Source organism: Ranitomeya imitator, chromosome 3 (assembly GCF_032444005.1).
Source record: "Ranitomeya imitator isolate aRanImi1 chromosome 3, aRanImi1.pri, whole genome shotgun sequence".
NCBI classification, from domain to species: domain Eukaryota; kingdom Metazoa; phylum Chordata; class Amphibia; order Anura; family Dendrobatidae; genus Ranitomeya; species Ranitomeya imitator.
Genome location: NC_091284.1, coordinates 665,032,319 through 665,051,800, shown reverse-complemented (window position 1 = coordinate 665,051,800; position 19,482 = coordinate 665,032,319). Strand labels below are relative to the sequence as shown.

The following is a 19,482-nucleotide window of genomic DNA, read 5'->3' as shown; positions in this document are numbered from 1 at the left end:
TAATAAGGTCCCAATAATTTAACGGTATGCGATAGGGAAGAACTACGTGTGAAAAACTCCCTGTGAGAAAGTCCCTACTTGCAGTTGTGTTGCGATAAGGCGAGAAGATACTAGCTCCGCAAACAAAAAAACGGGCGTGGTCAGTGCGGATCTCTGAGGATCACTGGGGCCCCTTTCTGCTTCCGAAAGGCTTTCGGAAGCAGTGGAAGGGGAGACATGGAAACTGGTACCACGGCAGAACCAGAGCATGGAGCAATGGCTCCTGGATCTCGAGGCCGAACCACGAACTCGAGTACATTGGCCTTCAGTCTGGATGTCATCCCACCTACAACTGGAGAGCTCCAGCAAGGACAGATCTGATGGAAGACTTCGGGGTGAAGTTCCACTGACTTGAGGCGGAACCCTGACGGCTGAATTTGTTTGCCGTTCAGAGTTCTACTCCTGGGATATATACTGCCGAGATCACCAAATAACAAACTTCGGCCCATCAGAGAAAGTGAGGTACCTCGGTCATGGCGCCTGACCCAGGGTACCTGCTAGATCAGAGGTCCCCAACTCCAGTCCTCAAGGCCCACCAACATGTCATGTTTTCAGGATTTCCTTAGTCTTGCCCAGGTAATAATTGCATCACCTGTGCAATGCAAAGGAAATCCTGAAAACATGACCTGTTGGTGGGCCGTGAGGACAGGAGTTGGGGACCTCTGTGCTAGATGACTGACGTAAGGCACCGCCGTGGCATTATCCAATTGAATTCGGATAGGGAGACCCGCCAGAAGGCAGTGGACCTGCTGTAAGACTACCGTTCGGATCTCCAGAACAATGATGGGGAGAAGAAGACTGGCATTGGTAGTTACTAATAACCATTGAACCGGGAGAAAGGCCCTGGATGAAGAAGGAGCTCAGAGACTATTGTCTGAAAGTCTGTTTGACTTGCTGAAAACGAGCGGAGCGAAGGAAACCGCTTCCATAGTCGTCACCATCTTGCCTCAGAACTCTCTTAGCAAATCGAATGAAATGAGGGGGTGAGTAATCAAGTCTTCAGAACTCTCTTTGCGCGAGCTCCCTGTTGAAGGGCCATGACCTTGTGTCGAGGAAGAATTATCATCCTTCTAGAAGTGTGCAGGATCATCCTCAAAAAGGATATCTGCTGGGCTGGAAATGAGGAGAACTTGTCTAATAGTAGCTGCCAGCCCAGGAGAGAAGGTATCGCAAGAGATCTAGACAACTCAGCGTAGTCCTGGAAGGGCGGCTAGACAGACCAAACAGGGCAGGACGAGCACGCCTATAGAGTGCAAGAGAAACATGACATCCGCCATGACCCGAGCGAACACTCTGGGTGCGGAAGCAAGGCCGAAGGACAAGGTTGTGACTTGAAAATGCTGTTGACGAATGGAAAGACGAAGGAATTTTTGCAGAGGGCAAGCAACCCGAATGTCGATGGATGCCGGAAACTGCACCTTTTTCTGTTGAAGTAATGGCTGAGCGGAGGAACTCCATCCAAAGAAGGATGACCATGTCAAAGGCTGTTAGAAGTTTGAGGTCCAGGGTCGATCTTATTTTTCGTTCCCCTGTATGGAACCAAGATCCCTTAGATCTAGACTGTGCTGGACAATCCTTATACAATCCTTTGTCAGTCTCCCGCTCAAAGGATTTGATTGGCCAGTTGTTGCTGGTGTGAATCAAGGTAGTTAAGGTCTCCAGCCAGTAGACCATTGCTCTAGCAATCCATGCGGCGCTAGGGAGGATAGAGCGCTGGACCCGAAGCCGCAAGACGGAATGAACCAGATTTGCTATCTGACAGTCCGTGGTATTTTTAATTGATGACCCATCAGGTAGGGAAACTGGTAGGTATACCACAGGAGATTCTACCCGGTTAATCTGCCCCATGGCAGAATGAGCGGCTGCATCCAGCAGGTCAGTGTCTCTTGCCATCTCCTCTTTTCACGGTGCAGAGATAAAAATTAGGAACCCTCGATCCATCAACCTCTTAACAGGGAAGTGGAGAGGAATTGTCCGCCTTCTTGCATCATCCACTAAATAGTGGTGATGCAGAGGGGGGAGCTCATACGCCAAAAAGGGTGCCTCTATATGTCCACAGAGTTCAGGTCTCCAGGTGGACAGGACAGGTTGTCTGGCGTTAGGCCTGGATGCAGAAGAGGAAACATGGAGACGACACTCCGTGTGCTCGTCTGTTGATGGTGTGGGGAGATCGGTGCCCTTTAAAGGACCAGTCGCCCTAAAAAAACAGGCCAGGCATGGCATCCCACGAAGAGGCTTCTGTCCAGTGAATCGCTTATTCGAATTGAATGGCAAATGCTCTCGAGGGAGTTTAGTCTCTGAAGCTCTGGCAAGCTCAGGCAATATCCAATCCATATTCAGAGCCTTGTTGTCATCAAATCATTGGTGAGGGAGCAGGAAACGAAAAACTTCCGTTTTCTAGATGCCTGTATGTTTCTAGACGCCTGCACGTTTCTAGAATACTTGCGGCCCCTGCTAGCCGATGGCTCCCATGTAGGATAGGGACCTGCGAGCACTCCAAACACAGAGGGTACACAGAGGGATTCAATCTCTTGGTCAGAGAACCATGGATTGGTCAGTGAAGAAGTCCACTGAGGGGAACTAGAGGATAAAGCTGGGGTCGGCGGCGGAGGGCTCCTCGGACTGATCAAGCGCCTTTAAGACGAGGGAATACTGGTCATACGCCTTTAAGACCAGGGAATACTGGTCATGCGCCTTTAAGACCAGAGAATACTGGTCATGCACCTTTAAGACCAGGGAATACTGGTCATGCACCTTTAAGACCAGGGAATACTGGTCATGCACCTTTAAGACCAGGGAATACTGGTCATGCACCTTTAAGACCAGAGAATACTGGTCATGCACCTTTAAGACCAGGAAATACTGGTCATGTGCCTTTAAGACCAGGTACTTCCTTACCCGGGTACTGATGTAGAGTCGATGTGCCCCTTTAATGCAAAAATACTGTCACCCCAGTGTGAGCTGGCCAGGTGGACCAAGATGGCCACCGGGAGCTGCAGAGTTGATAAAATCTCGCAGAGAATTAGGGGGGGCGGAGCCACAGACACGATGTTGAATAGGCCTAAGCCGGGGCCTTAATTTCTGTAGCCGGCGGACGTCACCAGTGGGTCGTTCAAGGCAAGACTTCCAGGATGCGGCCTACAAATCGGCCGAAGCCGGGGACTAAATTTTTGCAGCCATCCAGAGCGTTACCTCGGAGAGGTGGGCCACAGGAAAGTGGCTAAGGCTGCCTGTCAGCATGTGGATATCCCTCTGAAGATGGATCCACTCACCATTGGTGCGCGCCCCGGCATGGAGCCGCCGCGGATGTGGGTTTCAGCGCTGTTCTGTGCAGTGTGGACGGTGCAGGGATAAGCCTCAATCCATCATCCCTTTGTTAGGGAGGTGGAGAGGACCCGTCCGCCTCCGTGTGCCATCCGCTTTCACAGTGGTGGGACAGTGGGGGCTGCTCGGACGCCATAGAGAGGGGCCTCTGAACAGCCATGGAGTTCAGTCCGGGTGGACAGGGCCAGTTGTCCGGCATTAGGCCTGGCTCCAGGAGAGGATACATGGAGGCGACACTCCATGTGGTCGCCTGCTGCTGGTGTGGGGAGATCGGGACCATGAAAGGAACCGTCGCCCCTGAAGTTAGCTCAGGCATGGCTTCCCACGTCGCAGGAGAGTGTACGGGGAGGTATACTCGCCGTGCTCGCCTGTTGATGGTTCGGGGGAGATCGGAACCTTGAAAGGAACCGTCGCCCCCTTCACTCCGTTAATTAAAAAATAAAAATTTACAGAAAAGTAAGCAATAAAATAAAAACATTGGGGTCTGAAACAGACCCATGTGCCTCCTACAGACACTAAGCAAGAACTGGTTAGCTGAGAGCCAGCAGGAGGGTGTATACTGCAGGGGAGGAGCTGAGAGCCAGCAGGAGGGTGTATACTGCAGGGGAGGAGCTGAGAGCCAGCAGGAGGGTGTATACTGCAGGGGAGGAGCTGAGAGCCAGCAGGAGGGTGTATACTGCAGGGGAGGAGCTAACTTTTTTTGTATCACTTAGTGTCAGCCTCCTATTGGCAGCAGCATACACCCACGGTCTGTGTCCCCCAATGAGGCGAAGGAGAAATAAAGATTTTGGCGAAGGCCCTGGCGAACAGGCTGTCCCAAGTGATCGATAAATTGATTCACCCAGACCAGTCTGGCTTTATGCCCAATAAATCCACAGCAATTAACTTGAGAAGGCTATTTTTAAATATGCAAATTCCTGCAGACAATGCCGGAAAAAAAGTTGTGGTGTCTTTAGATGCCCACAAGGCCTTTGATTGTGTGGAGTGGAGTTACTTGTGGTCGGTACTGGATCGCCTGGGGTTTGGTCCAAAATTCATCTCCTGGGTTAAGTTGTTGTACTCGTTCGCAACGGCAAAAATTAGAGTTAATAATAATTTGTCAGAGAGTTTCCCGCTGTTTAGGGGTACCAGACAGGGGTGTCCGCTGTCCCCGTTGCTCTTCGCTCTGGCCGTGGAGCCGTTAGCGGCTAAAATAAGAGGTGCTAAGGAGGTTAGAGGTTTCATCTATGGTAGGAGGGAAGACAAAATTGCATTATATGCTGTCGATATTTTGTTGTTCCTGGAGGATTCTGAAAGGTCCCTGTGCAATGCGGTTGCTTTGATTGAGGAGTTTGGTCGGTTTTCGGGTCTTACAATAAACTGGGATAAGTCTTGTATGTTGTTGATTGAGGGGAACAGTATGGGCAGTGGAGAGAGGGCGATAACCACAAAATTAAAGATTGTTCAAAAATTCAAATATTTGGGTATTCAGATTGCTCTTCCTCTACCTTTGAGGAACTGAATTTAAGTCCGTTAATGCAGAAAATTCATACCAAGATTGCGGCATGGAACAAATTACATTTATCGGTGGTTGGTAGGGTGAACCTCTTAAGCAGCACAATGTCAACATCTCAAAGGCTGGGGGGAGGAGGCAGGGATTCTGCAAATACCTAATAGCTTGAGGTTCTTACTACAGGCAGACGTTTTGAGTGACAGTTTGGAGGGATGACAATTCAAAAAAATGGGTTCACAGGGGTGCACTATCAGATTAATTCACAGAGTATGGGAAAAAGTCAAACTCATTAGGGAAGTGAGTGGGTTCACCAGATTCTCGCCTATTTGGGACAACATTTATCTACCGGAATTTAGGCAGAGGGATGGTTTTCACTTTTGGTCTGCAGCAGGTATTAAACGGCTGGGGCAGCTGATAAGTCAGGGCAGACTTAAAACATTTGAGGAGTTGCAGGAAGAATTTCAGTTGCCACGGTCTGAATTGTTCCAGTATAATCGTATCTCTCATGCTTATCAGGCACAGAATAAACGGGGAGCCATAGTGGTACAGATTGATCTCATGCTCGACTATATCCTTAAGAATAGCTGCACGAAGGGGGCGATTTCAGAAATATATGGGTTTCTGCTTTTTTCTTTCCTGGAAAAATATCCCATCCGAGCCAAAGGGAAATGGGAAGCTGAATTGGGAATAATTGACAATGATAGATGGGAGTCGGTCCTTGAATATGTGCCCAAGATATCAATAAGTGAACCAGGCAGGCTATCACAGTTATTCGTAATCCATAGGGCCTATAGAACCCCTGACAGGTTGTTCAAGGCTGGGCTTAGGCAGAACTCGGACTGCCCTCGGTGCTCACAATCCCAGGCGGGGATATTGCATATGATGTGGCAGTGCCCTAGACTGTCCTCCTTCTGGATAGTTGTTTTAAATCGTATTAAACTGGTGTATGGATGTTCTGTCCCTAGGGTTCCACTGACTTGCATATAGGGATATGTGGAGGAAATTGTTACGGACAACATGTTTAAAATAACTATTGCACGATTGTTATTCATTGCTAGGAAATTGATCGCCAAATTTTGGATTAGAGAGGAACCTCCAACAAGAAGAGACTTTCTTAAGCAAACGGAGCATATACTTACCAGTACTTTGGAGAAAAGTATCTACACCAAAAGGAATAAGCTGGACATCTTCCACAAGCTGTGGCAACCGTGGATGGACTTGAATTAGGATGATAAATGAGAATATAGGGAGCCTAGTATTCAATGGAAATATAACGGATGTTTATGCAAATGTTTGTATGATGATGGGTGGCTCTGGCTGAGGTCTCTGGGGTTGGGCGGGGTGGGGGGGCTCTGGGTCGGGGAGAAAAAGTTATCTGTAAATGTTTAATGAAACATTGTCATGAGAAATATTCTGATTGTTTATTCTTTGCGGATAATAAAAATCTATCTGATAAAAAAAAAAAAAAAAAAAAAAGAGTATGTGAGCAACACTGCTCTCTAATGAACACTCTGGTCACAACTCACTATTTTCACGTCGTCAGTGCACATGCGGAAAGTCTCTGTTAGGCCGATGAGCTCATGGACTGGCTGTCATGCTGTCAGGGTGATGCCAGCGCCGCTGCCAGACACTGGGAACACTGGTGGAAACTCATTGGTGAAGTCCAGTATGGCGCATGCAGCTTTATTATAGAAAACTGAAGCCAAGGACATTTAATTGAAAGAGAAATGTAATCAGAAGAAATCATGGGCTATTACAAAAAAAAAATATTAAGGAACCAATTAAGGCAGGGTTCGGATGGCCAAACTGAAAAGTCGGCCAGTCGTGTCCGAAAATTGCCGATGTGACTAGCTCAGTGTGGTCACCCACCAAGTGGACAGATGTCAGAGCAGCCTCCATCTACATAAATACCACCATGCGGTCACCTGAGGTCCATGAAGAAAAACCACCCATGTGCCCCATCACACAGGACAACACTGGGTCCCTGTGGGGACAGAACACAGACCAAAAATGTGTTGGTCTGAACCCCAAGCATCACAGTACAACTCCTAGTTAATTAGCCCCTTCATGAACGGACATTTTTCAGGTTTTTTCCTCCCCTTCTTCCAAAAGCCATAACATTTTTGTCAGTTAATACAGGCGTATGGGGGCTTGTTTTGCTTTGCAGGATGAACCAGAGTTTGGAATGACACCATTGACTTCACTCTAAACAGGCTGCCGATTTTCAAATGAAAAAACAAACAAAAGATCTTCGTTCTCGGTGCTGCGTTGTCCTGTGTAAACCAGAATCACAGTGAAGAAAACAATGGCAGCCTGAGTGCAATAAGTGATGTACTACTGATTGTCTAGTGAACATTGTTCACAGCGGCCTGCCTGTGTAAGCAAGCCATCACCCGCCACCAACCTATAAGGGCTTCCCATCAGCCATCATACAGTGCCGCCAGTCTGTATAAACGCACCACTACTCGCTCCGTATCCTTCCCGACTGATTCCTATCTCGTGTCCTTGTCAATACTGGTAGCATGGGGTGGTACCTGCAGCTCATTCAGGTTGCACTGGCAGTCCAGCTCCCCCAGGATGGCACATCTACTGGTGCTGTAACAAGAAGGTTTATGGAGTCTCCCAACACTATCCGAAGACTACGGAGCAGTTACCAGGATACGGGCAGTTACAAGGGAAGAGGCGGACAGGGCTGTAGAAGGGCATTACCCCAGGAGCAGGACTGGTATCCACCCCTTTGTGTGTTAGCCCAGGTCAACAAGCATTCATTAGAGAATACCAGAATTGGCAGGTCCTCAACTGGCACCCCAGTTTCTTCACAGACGAGGGGAGGCTCACACTGAGCATGTGACGGATGTGTAAGTCTGGAGACTATATGGTGGGCATTATGCTACCTGCAACATCACCCAGCATGACCGCTCTGACAGTGGGTCAGGGATGGCCTAGAGAAGCATAACCTTGAAGGGTAGCATGATCACCATGTAATAGCCAACATTACCCTGAGTTGGGGGGATTATTTTGGCTTCCACATTTTTATAGGGTGTTTTGCTCTCAATGAATTACACAACTTACGTTAGTAAAGATTTTCCAATACAATTGCACATCAGAGCTCGATGAACAAAAGACAAGTATTCATTTGTTTGTTTTTACAATGAGCCAGTGGGTGATGTACACTTAAGGTACCGTTACACTAAACGATTTACCAACGATCACGACCAGCGATACGACCTGGCCGTGATCGTTGGTAAGTCGTTGTGTGGTCGCTGGGGAGCTGTCACACAGACAGCTCTCTCCAGCGACCAACGATCAGGGGAAAAACTTCGGCATCGTTGAAACTGTCTTCAACGATGCCAAAGTCCCCGGGTAACCAGGGTAAACATCAGGTTACTAAGTGCAGAGCCGCGCTTAGTGACCCGATATTTACCCTGGTTACCATTGTAAAAGTAAAAAAAAAAAAAAAAAAAAACAGTACATACTCACATTCCGATGTCTGTCACGTCCTCCGCCATCAGCTTCCCTGCACGGTGTAAGCGCCGGCCGTAAAGCAGAGCGGTGACGTCACCGCTGTGCTCTGCTTTACGGCCGGCCGACGCTGACACAGTCAGTGTGGGAAGCTGATGCCGGGGGACGTGACAGACATTGGAATGTGAGTATGTACTGTTTTGTTTTTTTTGTTTTTTTAACTTTTACAATGGTAACCAGGGTAAATATCGGGTTACTAAGCGCGGCCCTGCGTTACCAGTGAACACATCGCTGGATCGGCGTCTCACACGCCGATTCAGCGATGACAGCGGGTGATCAGCGACCAAAAAAAGGTCCTGATCATTCCCAGCGACCAACGATCTCCCAGCAGGGGCCTGATCGTTGGTCGCTGTCACACATAACGATTTCATTAACGATATCGTTGCTACGTCACAAAAAGCAACGATATCGTTAACGAAATCGTTATGTGTGAAGGTACCTTTATAGAGAGAAATGCTTTTGGTTACAAAACTACAAAGAGCAAAACAAGATCTACAGTCTAACTAACTAATATCAGTTATGTGTCACTACACAAGAGGGCCAAAAGTATGTGGACACCACACCATCCAACTGGTTAGGCATCTCATACCAAAGCCAAGCGTTTGAGACTGGTTTACGACTGCAGGGATTTTGTTGATTTGGGATTTTGCAATAAGGACTGGCCGTGGCTCTCACAACCGAGCATAATCACTTCATATATGTCTATGAGCTGGTCACGCTCAGGTCAGGAGAGCCGCGGCCAGTCCAGGCATTAACTGCCCATGATTGGACAGATTTGCACAGACACGTGCCCGAGTACTATCAGTTGCAGCCGGTATCAAAGAGATTACACAACTGTACATTGAGACTTATTTTTAATGATTAGGAAGTTTTGCACTAATGGGTCAAACAATAATTAATCAATATACCGTACACTAATTTCCCTACAGTGACCTCTGTGCGACCCTAGCCATATACAGTAATATAAGTTTTGTACATTAATGTGGATGATAAAGTTCAGACCTTGTTTAGAGATTGTATAAGCTTTAGATTTCTAAATTATTTGACACTTACCAATGTCCCATCTGTAGAGAACATCCTCTTGTACGTCTGCCAGGCCAGCAATCTCACATGGGAAGATACTTTTAGTTTCTCACATAATGCAACAAAATTTTGATCACCGATAGTATCCCTAGGATTAAAAAAATATATCATAGGATCAAGCACTGAACAAAGATGAGAGTGTCAAATAGCTAAAAATCAGCATTAAAAATCTTCAGCCTTACCAGATAGGTCTGGGTTACAAATGACAAGAGAATTTGCCCACTTTTATGACACGTCTATTTTAGTACATTATTGCATTGCTGTAATTCAACAATCCGTTAACACATTTTCCTGTAACTGTATATTATGCTGCTGCTCAATAGAGCAGAGGAAACACAGCTGCATCAAACCCTCTGGGAACTGTCTAGACAAGTACTTAGCATCAGAGCAGAGCAAAGTCACCGAGAGGCCAATACGTGCAAGAACGGCATGTACGGCCTCATTCAGAGGGCCACAGTTTTGGTTAGGATGAAATCCTTGATCACAGCGCTGCACACACATCATGCAAGTCACAAACCACGTGCACATGTTACGCACGCACGCGAATACATCATGCACACAAGTCAAACAAAGCATATACCCATCACAAGAACACATTCTAAACATGACAGGAAAGGGTTAGTTACATTTTTCATTACTTACTTCATCCAATGCTGTCTCTAGTCCAACAAAATGGATCCTGCACATGGAATAGTCTGCCACAAATATTACGCCCCACCCCATGACAATGATTTACAGGAAGATATTCAAAAGTCCCCTTTTCACCACTACGCCACACACGGAGTCACTGTGCAGCTGCTCTAAGTTTGAAAACGCCTTAAGGTATGTGCCCAAGATCAGGAATTACTACGGCTTTGACGCTGAATATTTATGCAGTATCAAAAACGCAGCTTCTAGATGTTACGGCATAGAGGATGGGGTTTCTAGAAATCCCACCACTATGTGTCCACAGATGCCTACGGATCACCTGCGGAGCCTGACATGCGGTGCGTCTTTCAAAACCGCAGCTGGACGCTAGAACTTTCAACAATAGAATGTACTAGCCCGGCCTTGCCTGGGCACAGTAACTAACTGTGGTTAGTTATAACAAATTATAATGATGATATGGCACATAAAAACATTTCACATCATATATTCAACACTACAGATTTGCAACACAAATTAACCAAATTGCCCAAGTATTGATAGCATTTTATTTTCAACTCATACTGCAGCAACACCTCACTCCTCTCAATTTCCCCTCACTCCTCTCATTTTCCCCTCACACGTACACAGCAACTTCCTGTTATGCACAGCGGTGTAATCCATGTGGCTCCTCCCTTTCCCTTGACGTCATGCCTCACAGGAGCCACTCCATTCTAGACATGAGGGAGCTAGATGTGGCCTGTGCCTGCCGCGCACTGATACTCTGAAGGCGGCGGCCCAGCCGGTGAGTTCTGCAGGGTGGCTTTCAAGGTAAATGTGTCTCCGCCCGTGTGCACTAACAACGTGAGCAGTGTGGACGGGGCTTTGCGTGTGGAGTGAGCGTGGCTATGCGGAGTGGGCATGGCTTGATACATCCCACTTATTAAAACATGACAGGGCACACCTGTGAAGTGAAGACCATTCCTGGTGACTACCTATTGAAGCTCATCAAGAGAATGCCAAGAGTGTGCAAAGCAGTGATCACAGCAAAAGGTGGCTACTTTGAAGAACCTAGAATATAAGACAATTTCAGTTGTTCAACACTTTTTTGTTAAGTATATAATTCCACATGTGTTAATTCATAGCTTTGATGCCTTCAGTGTGAATTTACAATTTTCATAGTCATGAAAATACAGAAAAATCTTTAAATGAGAAGGTGTGTCCAAACTTTTGGCCTGTATTGTACACACACACACCCAGCTTTATATATATAGATTGGATGCAGTAAATCCGCATAGTTCAGTGAACACATGCGGATTTCCCTGCTTGCTTAGAATGCGTCCAAAGCGCTGCTCTTTCCTGCTCGTGGCAATGTACCCTTACCACTCACACACACACACACACACACAGCAAACCGCAGTGTGACAGTAAAGGTACTGTCACACTAGACGATATCTCTAGCGATCCGTGACGTTGCAGCGTCCTCGCTAGCGATATCGTCCAGTGTGACAGGCAGCAGCGATCAGGCCCCTGCTGTGCTGTCGCTGGTCGGGGAAGAAAGTCCAGAACTTTATTTCGTCGCTGGACTCCCCGTAGACATCGCTGAATCGGCGTGTGTGACACCGATTCAGCGATGTCTTTGCTGGTAACCAGGGTAAACATCGGGTAACTAAGCGCAGGGCCGCGCTTAGTAACCCGATGTTTACCCTGGTTACCATCCTAAAAGTAAAAAAACAAACACTACATACTTAGCTACCGCTGTCTGTCCTCCAGCGCTGTGCTCTGCTCTCCTCCTGCTCTGGCTGTGAGCGTCGGTCAGCCGGAAAGCAGAGCGGTGACGTCACCGCTCTGCTTTCTGGCTGCCCGGCGCTCACAGCCAGACCAGAGAAGCAGAGCGCCGAGGACAGACAGCGGAAGGTAAGTATGTAGCGTTTGTTTTTTTACTTTTTAGGATGGTAACCAGGGTAAACATCGGGTTACTAAGCGCGGCCCTGCGCTTAGTTACCCGATGTTTACCCTGGTTACCGGGGACCTCGGGATCGTTGGTCGCTGGAGAGCTGTCTGTGTGACAGCTCTCCAGCGACCAAACAGCGACGCTGCAGCGATCCGGATCGTTGTCGGTATCGCTGCAGCGTCGCTATGTGTGACGGTACCTTAAAGAAAACCTACATATAGTATGAGAAGCATTGTAACAACTCTGCTGGCATCACAGCATGGCCTCACATCTCTCACACAATCTTACCCACTGCTCCAGGCCATGATGTGCTTTCTCTTTAATGCCAGCTCCATGTTCTATGTCTCTGCTCTCTGCATGCCTCATGGCTATGTGTATAGGGGGCCGGCGCCTGAACTCTCTGGTTCTTATAGGAATCAGGTGCATCTGTCCAATCAGTTCCTGACCAATTACCAAGAGGCCTCCTGTATATAGTGCAGCTCCACCCTGTGGTCTGGGCCTGTGCAATGTGTTAGCTCAGTTAGTGTTTAGCTGCTGAGTTTGCCTGGCCTTGCTCCGAGTTTCTCCCTCTGAGCTTTTCTCTGTGCTATTGCCTTGTTCTTGTAGTCCGCCCTCCAGGAGGCAGAATATCCTGGTCCCTGTGTCTTTGTCCCTGTGTCTTGTTCTATTGCCTTGTCTGTACTTTGTCTTTTCTCGGTCTCCTTGTCTGTGGCTTCCTTCCCTGCTTTCTTTCCTTGTGTTTTCTGTCTGCTTTCACTCCGCACTCAGACCTTGCTTCGCACTCTCTGGCTTTGCTCTGTGGCTCCGCTCTTTGCGGTTCTATCTGGCTCCGCCTCCTGTGTTTCTGCCCTTGGCTCCGCCTCCGCCCTTGGCTCCGCCTCCAGCGCCTCCGCCCTTGGCTCCGCCTCCAGCGCCTCCGCCCTTGGCTCCGCCTCCAGCGCCTCCGCCCTTGGCTCCGCCTCCAGCGCCTCCGCCTCCAGCGCCTCCGCCCTTGGCTCCGCCTCCAGCGCCTCCGCCCTTGGCTCCGCCTCCAGCGCCTCCGCCCTTGGCTCCGCCTCCAGCGCCTCTGCCCTTGGCTCCGCCTCCAGCGCCTCCGCCCTTGGCTCCGCCTCCAGCGCCTCCGCCCTTGGCTCCGCCTCCAGCGCCTCCGCCCTTGGCTCTGCCTTCTCCTTCTCTTCTCTTAGTTCCACCTTCTACTTGTTACTTGGTCCTCCTGTGAGAACAGGTCCCTACCTGTTTCTTCATACCTCATTCCTTTCTGCTTGTTTCCTTTCCTGCACCTCCTGTGTGAACAGGTCCCTACCTGTTCCTTCATTCTCCTTCCCTTCTGGCTTGTTTCCGTACCTGCATCTTCTGTGTGTACAGGTCCCTACCTGTTCCTTCATCACACTCACAATAGGACTGCACTCGGGTGTCTTCTGAGTGCAGCCTGATTCATACACCACATCAACCAGTCCTGCCGTTCCTGCCCTGCCTTCCAGTCCTGTGTTCTCTGCAGTACCTCCCAATCCTGTGTTCCTGCCAGTCCTGCCGTTCCTGCCCTGCCTTCCAGTCCTGTTTCCTGCCGTGTCTCTGCCAGCCCTGAGTTCTCTGCCATGTCTCTGCCAGCCCTGTCTCAGCCGTGCCAGCCTACTCGTCTGTGTTCCAGCCGTGCTCTTCTGCCAGTCCTGCCTAATGCCCGCACCAATCCAGGTGTTCCTGTCTCCCAAGTGGGATCAGCAGCCACAGCCAGACACCACCCTGGAGTAGCACCTGGCAGCTGCCTGCTGCACAAGCCTGTCCTCACCATCAGAGGCTCCAGTGAAAACCCAGGCAGCTGTCATAGTCACGCCCCTTCCAGGGTAGTCTGGTTTGTGGCACAGTGGGGCCACAAACCCCCCGAGCTCACACCCACCAGACAGGGCGTGAGCGTGACAAGCATGGAGAGTGAAGCAGCCCTAGTTCCACCTCCACAGAACGTCCTGCCAGCCAGCATCACCTGTCCAGGAAAGATGTTGTGCTAACTGAATTTCACACTTCATTTTTACACTCCTTTTGATTAGTACACTTCCACCACACACATCCCGCTCATCTCCTGATTCCTTCATTTTTGCGTCCTTATTTAAATATTCCTCCCCTTTTTTCGGTGTCATCATATGTCTGCCCCATTTTGGTCACTATCTGATACATACACACCCATTTTAAACATCGTTACGGTATGCGGGCAATATTCCTATATACATCATTAATGAGTGTGCGCTTCTCGGCTCTAAGATCGCCTTGACTTCCGGCCCAGTGAAATAGACTAAACATGCCTTCCATGCATGCGGTCCAGCGCCTAGACTGGAAGTCCTCTTTATTTCCGGGTCAGACAAACAGTAGCGGAGAAGTGTCGATATTCCCCCACATATGACTTCTATATGACCTCTCTCCAACCAATCACGTTCTCTCTACGGGTATTTAAGGCACCACTTCTGCCCATATCTAACTACGCCCCCATTGAGGAACCATTGTGCGAAACGGTGCCGTCAAGGTGAGAGGAGGCGGCAGCTGGAACCCTCGCACATAGCACTTTATTAGGTACTCTATTCTCTTTTTACCGTCACTATTTACTCAATTCTGTGCTAACATGAACTTGGCAGAATTTCCATCATAAGGTATATACTGACCCTTTTTTTTTTTTTAGCCATGCGGCATTTCTGCACACAATGTTATCCACTTGATATATTTTCAATTCATTATGAATGTTTACAGCATGCACTATGCACTTTATGGTTCATTTATGTAGGAATTGATATGAAGCATTACTTCTGAATATATATTTTCTTCTATTGAAGGTCTTTTTTTCACTTTTTTTAAGTACTCTATAGGCACGCCATTTTTTGAATTCGGTGTTTCCATGCTCCCGTTCTCCTTTTAATTCCGGTGTCTTGATTCATATATATTTTTATTGTTTCAAATGTTATAAAGATTTACTTTTAAACTTTATACTTTGCAATTCATAGTCTTTCCTCAAATCGGCCATTGAGGATGTGCATATAAATCGTTTGACTAGACGTTTTTGCCTTAAGGTACAATGAACGATAGCGCTAGCGATCCGTGACGTTGCAGCATCCTGGCTAGCGATATCGTTGTGTCTGATACGCAGCAGTGATCAGGATCCTGCTGTGCCATCGTTGGTCGGAGCAGAAAGTCCAGCATTTTATTTCGTCGCTGGACCTCCCGCAGACATCGCTGAATCGGCGTGTGTGACGCCGATTCAGCGATGTCTTCACTGGTAACCAGGGTAAACATCGGGTTACTAAGCGCAGGGCCGCGCTTAGTAACCCAATGTTTACCCTGGTTACCAGCGTAAACGTTAAAAAAAAAAAAAACAAACACTACATACTTACATTCCGGTGTCTGTCCCCCGGCGCTCTGCTTCCCTGCACTGGCTGTGAGCGCCGGCCAGCCGTAAAGCACAGCGGTGACGTCACTGCTGTGCTTTACGACTGGCCGGCGCTGACAGTGCAGGAAAGGACAGCGCCGGACAACAGACACCGGAATGTAAGTATGTAGTGTTTGGTTTTTTTTACGTTTACGCTGGTAACCAGGGTAAACATCGGGTTACTAAGCGCGGCATCGTTGGTCGCTGGAGAGCTGTCTGTGTGACAGCTCTCCAGCGACCACACAGCAACGCTGCAGCGATCGGGATCGTTGTCTAGATCGCTGCAGCATCGCTTAATGTGACGGTACCTTTACTCTCTCTAAGACTGTGTTAATCTATTTAACTGAAGGAGCTGTCAGTTAGGAAGTGAATAGGCCAAGAGGGTTGGGAGCTGGTGGCCCGCTGTGGATTTGGCCTCGCAGTTCACCAGGAATTTGCCCAGTTGGACAGATTGCCAATCCAGGCCTGTCATACATTAGTCTGATTTATTGCATGTAAATAGCAGGTAGCTCCTGCACCCAGTAACAATATGGACAAGTGCACCAAGCTGCTGACGTGACTAACCCAATTGTTAAAGTGGCTGTCTGAACTCGTCCTTAAAGGGAACCTGTCCTATCCTTTGTAGCATGTAAACTATCCCCAGTGCGTTGTCAGTGATGCAGTGTGCATCACAAACATATTTTTTTCATTAAAAGTAATCATGTGCAAAAAGCACTTTATTTAGTTATATCGTACCTGCTCATTTAGCCAAAAGGGTGTGCTTTATTTTATTTAGTCATGATTGGCGCCACCCACACAATTTGAATGATGTTCCCGGGGTTGTGCCGTCACTCAAATCCGCTTTGAAAGATCCCATGCCTGCGCAATGTTTCGCAGAACCGCACATGCGCCATGACGAGCAACTCCCCAGGCGTGCGCACTGAAGCTGTGTGTAGTACTCAGCTTCACTGATTGAGCAGCCAGTGCCGCTCGTCACGGCACAAGTGTAAGGAGCCGCTACTCACAGCGCCTGCGCGGCTCCACAATCAACACTGCACAAGTGCAGCTCTACAATACACGGCGCAAGCGCATGATTTTTTCAAAGCGGATTTGAGTGACGGCACAACCCCAGGAACAGCATTCAACTTGCAAGAGTGGCGCCAACCGTTACGGAATTAAATGAAGCACATCCCAATGACTAAATGAGGTATGATCTAACTATATAAAATGCTTTTTGCACATGATTAGACCACTGTTTTTTAGGAAAAAAACATGTTAGTGATGCACACTGCATCACTAAACGCACTGGGGACAGTTGACTTGCTAAAAGGACATGACAGGTTCCCTTTTGACTCAGAAAAGACAGCACATCGGTCAATGATATAAAGAGATCTGGCCTAAAAATGGCAAATAAAGAAAGCAAATCTAGAAGAAAGTTACCATATATGCTTCCATTGTAGTAAGATGTGAATTTTCAGAAAGCAAATCCACAGCAAACCATCTGCTGTAGAATGACATTATGAGATGGTAAAACCCTTCTAATAACTTACTGCCCCTCCTGTTCACAGGTTATAGACAGACACACACTCTGTGTATGCCTAGCACCAAGTGCTAGGACAAGACAACAGCTTTGGCTGCAAAATAACACGCTAAAGCTATACGTGTATTAATACGGAACAGCCCCATTATTTGAGATCCTTTAACTCTTTCTTACAGGTTTAGAAATGAGGGTGTCAGGCTGACTAAACCTAGGGCTTGGTGTCAGTGACAGCTGCTGACACCAACCCCTAATCCCATTATCCCAATGTGACTGCACCAGGGTATCAGGAAGAGCCTGGGTTAAGTGCCAAAATTGGCGCTTCAAATATGAAGGGCCATTTCTGCGGCAGCTGAGGGTTGGTATTTTAAGCCTGGGACAGGGCAAATAAGCATAAAAAAGTGGGTTGAACAAGGAAGTTACACCATTAGGCCATGTTCACACTTTGCGGTTTTTACCGAGGAACCGCGGCGATTTTGCCGCTGCGGGTCCACTGCAGTTTCCATTGCGTTTACAGTAACATGTAAACCCTATGGAAACTGCAAACTGCTGTGCACATGCTGCGGGAAAAACCGCGCGGTAACGGAGTGGTTTACAATCCGCAGCATGTCACTTCTTTGTGCAGAATTGCGGCGATACTGCACCCATAGGAATGCATTGATCCGCTTACTTCCCGCATGGGGCTGTGCCCACCATGCGGGAAGTAATGCGGATAATGTGCAGATGGTACCCGGGGTGGAGGAGAGGAGACTCTCCTCCAGGCCCTGGGAACCATATTTGTGTAAAAAAAAAAAAAAAGAATTAAAATAAAAAATAATGATATACTCACCCTCTTAAGTCTCAGCGCTGCACGCGGCCGTCCGGTCGCAGGGTTGCTATGCGAGCAGGACCTGCGGTGACGTCGCGGTCACATGACCGTGACGTCACGAAGGTCCTTCTCGCATAGCATCTTTGGAACCGGACCGCCGCATGCATCGCCGAGGAGATCAGGACGTCAGAGGGTGAGTATACCATGATTTTTAACATTACTATTGATGCTGCATATGCAGCATCAATAGTAAAACAAGTGCAGGATTAAACCCGCAGCGGAACCCGCAACACAAAACGCGATAAATCTGTAGGGATAACCGCAGCGGGTTTGCCCTGCAGATTTATCAAATCCGCTGCGGGAAAACCCGCAGCCCCCTTCCTACGTGTGCACATAGCCTTAAACTTTTTTTTTTCTTTTCAAATATATTAGTGATGAGCGAATATACCCGTTACTCGAGATTTCCCGAGCACGCTCGGGTGTCCTCCGAGTATTTTTTAGTGCTCATAAATTTAGTTTTTCTTGCCGCAGCTGAATGATTTACATCTATTAACCAGCATAAGTACATGTGGGGGTTGTCAGGTTGCTAGGGAATCCCCACATGTACTTATGCTGGCTAACAGATGTAAATCATTCAGCAGCGGCAAGAAAAACTAGATTTCCGAGCACTAAAAAAATACTCGGAGGACACCCGAGCGTGCATAAGTACATGTGGGGGTTGTCAGGTTGCTAGGGAATCCCCACATGTACTTATGCTGGCTAACAGATGTAAATCATTCAGCAGCGGCAAGAAAAACTAAATTTCCGAGCACTAAAAAAATACTCGGAGGACACCCGAGCGTGCTCGAGAAATCTCGAGTAACGAGTATATTCGCTCATCGCTAATATTTATTTAACGCCAAGAAGTATTCATTGCTATACAAAAACGCAACAAATACGTTTCTGGAGCAGCATTTTTGACGCCAAGAGATGCAGAAACCTTTTAGAAATTGCTGCAAGCTAATACTCAACGTGCGCACATACCCTAAGGGGGACTGCTACCTTTTTATACCAGGTTCTGGTCTTTCACTGATGTGACTGCTCTCACTATTCGTTGAAGCACCTGCTCTGACATGTCTACTACGCCTTTTATACCGTAAATTGTTTGTAGTCTGGTGGCTCCTGTTTCTGACAGTCACAGTGGTCTCTGTATGTAGCGTGGCCAGCATGTACACGTCTTTTCGCTTGCTCCATTTCACTGCAAAAAGTTGGTCACTTGCAAGTGTGAATAACACCCTTCCCCTAAAGTCTGTTCACCACCAACTCTGTTTTTCCAGACTGGCTCAATGGCCCATGTATTTACAGATTGGAAGGATTGATATACGGTGATGGTGATGTAATAATTACTGGTATTGCTGTAACTATGAAATCCTTGATGCCGAAATGGCATAATTTTACACGGCATGCCAATCGTCTATGGGTAGACAGGAGAATTTACTTGGCGGTCCCTACCTTCATGAATCAGAAAATTTGACTTGTACCCCACTGTGCTCTTATACACTTCATGTAATTTTTTTTTTTTTTTTTTAATTCGTTTATTGGTTCAGAATAAACAAACATTACACACATTTGCATTATCATCATTAATTATACCATGGAATACAAATAGATGCAAAACATCGCTATACCAAAGATTACAAAGGTTGCGTAGTGTGCATGTTAAATCATTAGATCC

The 19,482-nt window shown here is 47.7% G+C and overlaps 1 protein-coding gene across 1 annotated transcript in view; it reads right to left on the bottom strand.

The window, feature by feature from the left end:
• Window positions 1-19,482, bottom strand: part of RB1 (RB transcriptional corepressor 1) — a 398,991-nt gene that overhangs the window by 360,544 nt on the left and 18,965 nt on the right. The window contains exon 2 of the mRNA XM_069758297.1: window positions 9,431-9,548. Within this exon, the coding sequence (XP_069614398.1) occupies window positions 9,431-9,548 (118 nt within the window). The remainder of the gene's footprint in view (window positions 1-9,430; window positions 9,549-19,482) is intronic.